Source organism: Oryzias latipes, chromosome 14 (genome assembly GCF_053564925.1).
Source record: "Oryzias latipes strain Hd-rR chromosome 14, Olatipes_Hd-rR_3.1".
Lineage (NCBI taxonomy): Eukaryota > Metazoa > Chordata > Actinopteri > Beloniformes > Adrianichthyidae > Oryzias > Oryzias latipes.
In genome coordinates this window covers 8111165-8117383 of record NC_136250.1, presented here as the reverse complement: position 1 = coordinate 8117383, position 6219 = coordinate 8111165, and the positions used below count along the sequence as shown (strand labels likewise).

At 39.4% G+C, this 6219-nt stretch overlaps 1 protein-coding gene across 1 annotated transcript; it reads left to right on the top strand.

The window, feature by feature from the left end:
* Positions 1-3850: 3850 nt before the first annotated feature.
* plac8l1 (PLAC8 like 1) lies at positions 3851-5989 on the top strand. Its single transcript, XM_004076233.4, has 4 exons — positions 3851-4008; positions 4385-4611; positions 5449-5585; positions 5722-5989. The coding sequence occupies exons 1-4, from the start codon at positions 3983-3985 to the stop codon at positions 5851-5853; spliced, it is 522 nt and encodes a 173-aa protein (XP_004076281.1). The 5' UTR covers positions 3851-3982; the 3' UTR covers positions 5854-5989.
* Positions 5990-6219: the final 230 nt, after the last annotated feature.

Sequence of the window (6219 nt, the reverse complement as noted above, 5' to 3'; positions counted from 1 at the left end):
GTGGAGATGTTTTTTTCTTTTATTCCCCTTTAAACATAGTAAAATAAGAGACGTGTTGCTGTAGTGAGACTGGTGTCAAAAGTGCCCTGGAGATTAACTTTTCCTATTTTTTCACCAGGATTTTCGGCTCGTCAGTAAAAAAAAAAACTCCTGTTGTGTTACATTTTAGAATATGTTCTGTTTAGTTAGGTATTAGAAAAATATCACTCTGACTTCTATCTGCACACAAGACGAAACATGGTACGTTTATGGTCGGGACATAACGATACACTGCAAACTGCTGGATACTGGATAACATTTAAAACCTTGTTTTTAGCTGTTTTACCTGCTTTTAAGTTACATTTGCTCTTTGATATTTTTGTCTCATTAAAAGCTAGGATCTAGAAATATGGAAATTGTTTTTAAAATGAATCAAAATCCTTTTGCTCCAAACTCTTGGCAAAAGAAAAATGTGATTTAGACTAAAAAGAAAAAATCAAATTGTACGTTTATTTTGTGGTTCAATCTTAAGATTGTTGTTTTAAAGTTTAACAAATGAAAAAAAGTTTGACTGGCACTCAGTGTCATTATTTTTGGAAACAAAAATGTAGATTTATGTTCAAAGAATAAGTGACACTTCTACAATCTGAGGATTTATTTAGATTTGCCAACTTGTACTTAGATCATCTTCAAACTAGTGATTTCCATTGATTACACCAGTGATCTTATCACCGTAATCAAAACAAACCACAACTGTGTGCATAAAAACTCAAAAGTTCCAAACCATTTTCTAGCAAAAAACTAGAACTAGCAATAAATACCTACTTTTGGACTGTATAACATTCAAATTGAAGTATTCCTTTTTTTTAGCCTATTTTTCCTTTTTAAATACTCATTTCTAGATTTGAGTATTTTATAAGATTGCTTTTTAAGTTAAACTGACTGGCTGTATGGACAAAATTTTACTACTTTCTAGTGATTTTCTTAAGATTAGTGTTCTTTTTCTTCCAAAGGATTAATTCCTTTAAAAGTACACTGTACTCTCAAACTGTTCTAACACGCGGAGGAGTTGATGGCCAAAAGCAAATCCCAACAGCTATTTCAATAAATCAGTTCAGCCGCTTTAGCTGTCGACAAAGGGGGTTTTCATGAATGCGGGCTCACAGAGATGTCTTCCTCCTCCTTATTGACTGCGATGTCATGTTCTCGACTCAGCTGTGGGTCGCTGCTCATCTTGTAGCTGCTCCATCTGTCAGACCAAACAAAATCCGTCTTCACAAGATAAGCTGGAAGAAACCGCGCATTTAACTTTGCAGCTTTGTGTTTGACAACACTAACAAAAATCACAGATAAAGACATGTCCATTCAGGTCTTAGTGTTAAGGAGACTGGTTGCCTGGTAACCAGGCTGAATATTTTCCTCTCAAATTGAGGAAGTTTCACTGCAGAAAAAATAGGTGAAGTAAACGCATTTTTTTAAAGTTTTATTGGACCTCAAATTTGTGCGTCTAAGTGCTCTGACAAGTTTGTGCTACTTCCCAATATGAGGATCACTTTTTTAAATCCAAATTCTTTGCTTCCATTGGTTTTTTTAGACCTGAAGGAAACAAAGCGGTTTGCAAGTTTGTCCTGAATGCAGGCAGCCAGACGTTTCTGCCTTCTCTAAAACCCCCTTTAAGTCGAATAGTGACTTTTCAGGCTCATAAGCAAAGGCATACATAATCAAATACATATTTATATAAACAATTCTCATGTCAAGGGCTGTGGAGATTTAATGGTGATTCATTCTAGCTTAACCTTTTACCAGTAAACAGACTATGACATTTTTACAACACGCAAGAGTCCCAGCGGTACTGGAGCTTTTCCCAGCTGGGATTAGCCAGAGGCAGAAAAGGCTTACACTCTGGACCAAGCTTCACTGAGACTAATGACACAATCAACCATGCACGCTCACATCCAATTTAGACCTACGAATTCAACTGAAAGTGCCTACTCATAAATTGTAGAGATTTCCACAGCACAGAGAAAAAACATCAATGGAAAAACTTGCAAATCCTCTCAAGACAATACAAATGATGCACTTGCTTTGCCACTTGGAACAGGTTTTTAAAAGGGGACATTTTTAAAATTTGTTCCCATTAAACATTTAATGTTGGATTCATGGCAACGTCTGCAATAACCCCTAAAATTCAAAAATTGCACTTCAAATAAAAGCAAACTTTATTCACAAAGCACTTTGTTATACATATGTAACATAAAGTACTTTACATAAAAAAAAACTAAAAGCAAAAACAAAAACCTTCATACACAAAAAAAGTTAACCACACACAATGCCCCCACACAAACAGCATAATGAAACATAAAATCGTATATCAACAAAACGCAAAGTAGAAATCTGGCTTTATACTGAGGTGTCCACCAGCGACCCCCGTAACGCACATTCACAGAGGATGCTACCACAGGACCCCCCCCCCCCCCCCATTCAAAGCAAGGAGCGAGACTCAGGAGGTCCTACTGCAGGACGTGTCCACGTCTTTTTCAAGGAGAGCTGGATTTGGTGGGGTGAAAAGGTTTGAGGGACAACCAATCGTCCTGCATCCTGTCAACCTTTAGAATAACATTAAATGCAAAACGAACTGCAATGGGATACTTTTCATTTCTTTACATAAAATCTTGATAAACATCTTAATGCGTTTTTATCAAAATTACTGCGAATTTCACATTTATACACCAGAATTAAAATAAAGTAAAAGTCTGTGAAAAAAACAACATTTGCCAACACTAAATATGGATTCAGATGAAATGTTACATGCTCATTGTGAACTTCTAAAATAAAATCATGTTAACAGGAAAATAAAAAAAACAAATAGTTATCTTAGTCAGAATTACAAACTGTGGTTCTGATCACAGAAACAAATCTGTTCGTTTCATTTGGCCCTTGAGGCACTGAAGGCCACATGTTTTTGCCACAGGTTTACAATGCCTTATAATGTAATTTAGCCAATCATAATCAATAAACAATACTTTTTAGAAAGTGCTGGGGGCCACATATTATTGATTATATGACAGGAACCTGAGGGCCGGTGGAAATTTGAACGCGGGCTGGATGTTGGACATGCCTGTCCTCCTGCAACGACCCTGACTGGTATTGATAATCCTTCTGAGGAAAAGACTGGAGTTGAAGCAAAATGTAAAAGGAATGAGGTACATAATAGTTATAACAGGGGTTAATAACCAGATAAATATAATTTATCATTAGTGCCTAATACATGAACCTGTTGTCCCTGTCTTAAGGTGAAATGTGTCATGTTTATTTATGCAGACTTCTTTTTGAGGTAAGTGAACGTGAGTTTGATTTAAGCTTTCAAACCTGTCATGGTTTCATTACGTGTCCTTGCACCATGCATGAAGCAACCACTGCATCCCTTTTCCTGTTTTTCACAGGGTTGTGCAAAAAAAGTCACTGTAGACACACAAAATGAGCCCCCTCTCAAACAGAAACCACACGTCTTTCATTCTTTTTCAAATGATTTCCGCCGTTCCCCAACAAGCCCGTTTTATTTCATTTTAGTTAAAATAAATCGTTTTATGCTTTTACTTTTTGATTCTTAGATTGCCAAGCTTGAGTGGGTAAATATGAAGTGATTGCAATCATTTCACATCAAATTTCCCGACCTGCTGTGGCACGTGTGTGTTTAAAGTCAGCAGCCACCTTATTTCATCCCCTTCTGCACCCTGATGTGCATCTGCCCTTTCGTCATTTGCTGTTTTTAGCAGGCAGTGAAAGAAGGTCTCAAACACAAGACAACTGCGAGACTTATCTCGGCCACGCAGCTTCTGGCCGAGCCATCTGACTGCTGACTTATCTGCGCCGACACACACCCTCACACGGGGAGAGTGTCACTCCACCCCCTCCACCTCCTCCTCACTGCTGCTGACTCCGTTGCTCACTCTCCTCTTGCCTCCCTGTCTCACTCGTCTTCGGATGCCAGTGGCTCCTAGTCATGGAGGAGACAACAGTCACAGACCAGTAAGTGTTTTTGTCCCTACCAACACACACAGTTGTCAGCACCGAACACAATCGAATTACAGCAAACAGCTATTTTTTTTGTGTGTAACTCAGCTTTTTCCTCACAGCTACTTCATTCTTCTGTGCCTCTGTGATAAATTATGATTGGAAGACAATAGATGGCCTTTTTTAATTGAAAACTCCTGCAGTAAATCTCTTACATTCAGTTATTATTAAACTTTATATAAGTTTGATTTCTGTAAATTAAAATTAAAATGAATGAAGGAAATAAAGTCACAGAATTAATTAGAAATGCAAAGATTTTCGAGGTCTTGCTCTTGTTTCAAAGCAGAACTTCACACACAGAGCACCTATCTTTTTTATTAACTTATTTCAGGCCAGAGGCATCAATCAGGAAAACGTCTGCCGGTGAAGATGAGGAAGTGAAGAGTTCCACTGCAGGAAGTGAAGATGGCTGCAAATTCAGCAAACTCCCTGCAGTTGAGGACGTCGTGCTCACGCAGCCCGGCCTCGGCGTCACCACCACGACCATCACCACCATCACCCAGACGGGAGGAAACTGGAGCACTGGCCTGTTCAACATCTGGGGAGACAAGACGACATGTAACACGAGCGCGCTGCATCGCATGAACACAGTTGGAACCCATCTGATCAGCACCACATGTGAAATTTAAAGCTCTCGATCAATACGTGAGGCTTGGACAGTGACCTCACAAATTATTTCCCTCGACAGCCAAGGACTCGGTGTTGTGGATGAAGTGGTATCTTGTTCCGCATGATAATTTGTTTTGCCATGGCTCGAATGTTCATTTTTAAACCTGACATGTCTTGCAGAGGTCATGTTGACAACCTGAGTGATTGCAGAGGATCATGCTTCTTAATTTCTCTATTTTTTTTGCCCAGAGCACCTCTCACACGATGTTGTAGTCTTATTAGAGGTTTCGATTCACCAGTCAGAAGTCCATCCATCTCAGTTCAGCACGCCATCCTTCTCTGAATTAAACAGCGTGAGAATTGGCGTCCATGTGCGTCAAAGCTTGATGCAAAATGCATCACTGTGAAGCGACAGGCTCCAGCGACAGCTGCAGTTTTATATTTCCCTTTATCACACGCTTACTGCAATCGCTGTAATTTTGACAGCACTAATTTGTGTTGTGGAAACACAACTAGGCATCAATCCATTGTATTTTTATGCTCCACAGCCGTGGCATTAGTTTTTTTTAAATCAAAAATTTCTGGACAAAAGACTGAATCACTTTTAAAAATACAAAAATGACTCAGAAAAACTTTTCTTATAACATTGACTTTTTATCACACAAAGCGTGATGATACCCGCTTACTAGTTTGACATCCTTTTCCTGGTTTTGTAGTTTGTTTTGATGCAAGACTATGTGGATCTGACAAGAAATCATTTTGCTTCCCCACTGGCTGCACTTGCAGGCCTTCTCGGGGCTCTGGTGCCATGCTGCTTGGACCTCAGTTTGGCTCACCAGTATGGAGAGTGCCTCTGCTTGCCTCTCCTACCAGGATCCACTTTTGCCATTCGGGTGGGGATCAGGGAGCGTTACAAGATACAGGTGAGCGTACAAATAAATATTTCACAGTGGGGGCAAAGATGTCTACTGGCTGTCCTTGAACACACTGACAGGCAGAATTTTTTATTAGACCGGATTTAAAAAACAAAATTTAGTGTCTTGCATTTTTTGTCTACAGGGAAGTGTGTGTGAGGACTGGACTGCTGTGTACTGCTGCTACCCTCTGGCTGTGTGTCAGATGATAAGAGAGATGAAGCAGAGGATGAAGACCCAGACCTATCATGTGTCCACGGCTCTGGAATGCTCCTGAAGACCCGGAGACCTTTCCTTTAACAGTGAAATAGAGATTAACCCGATGAATCAATACTGTAACTCTTGAACTTGCTTTAAAATGCCTCCAAGGATCCTTTGGGAAATAAATTAAGTCTATTGCTTGTCATTCAAAAGGACTTTGATTAATGGCTTGTACAAGTAAATCACAGCTTTAAACAGTATAAACCACTGCGCTGGGATTAAATCCCCCTTAAATGTTGCTGCTTATTAGCAGCTCATTTAATGTGTCAACCTCAGCCTTAGTTATCTTCTGGGACCAGTGCAATATGACTGGGGTAATTGTGCTTTTTAAAACAGAAGAAATAATAGAAGATGTACACTCACTGGCCATTTTATTAGGCAC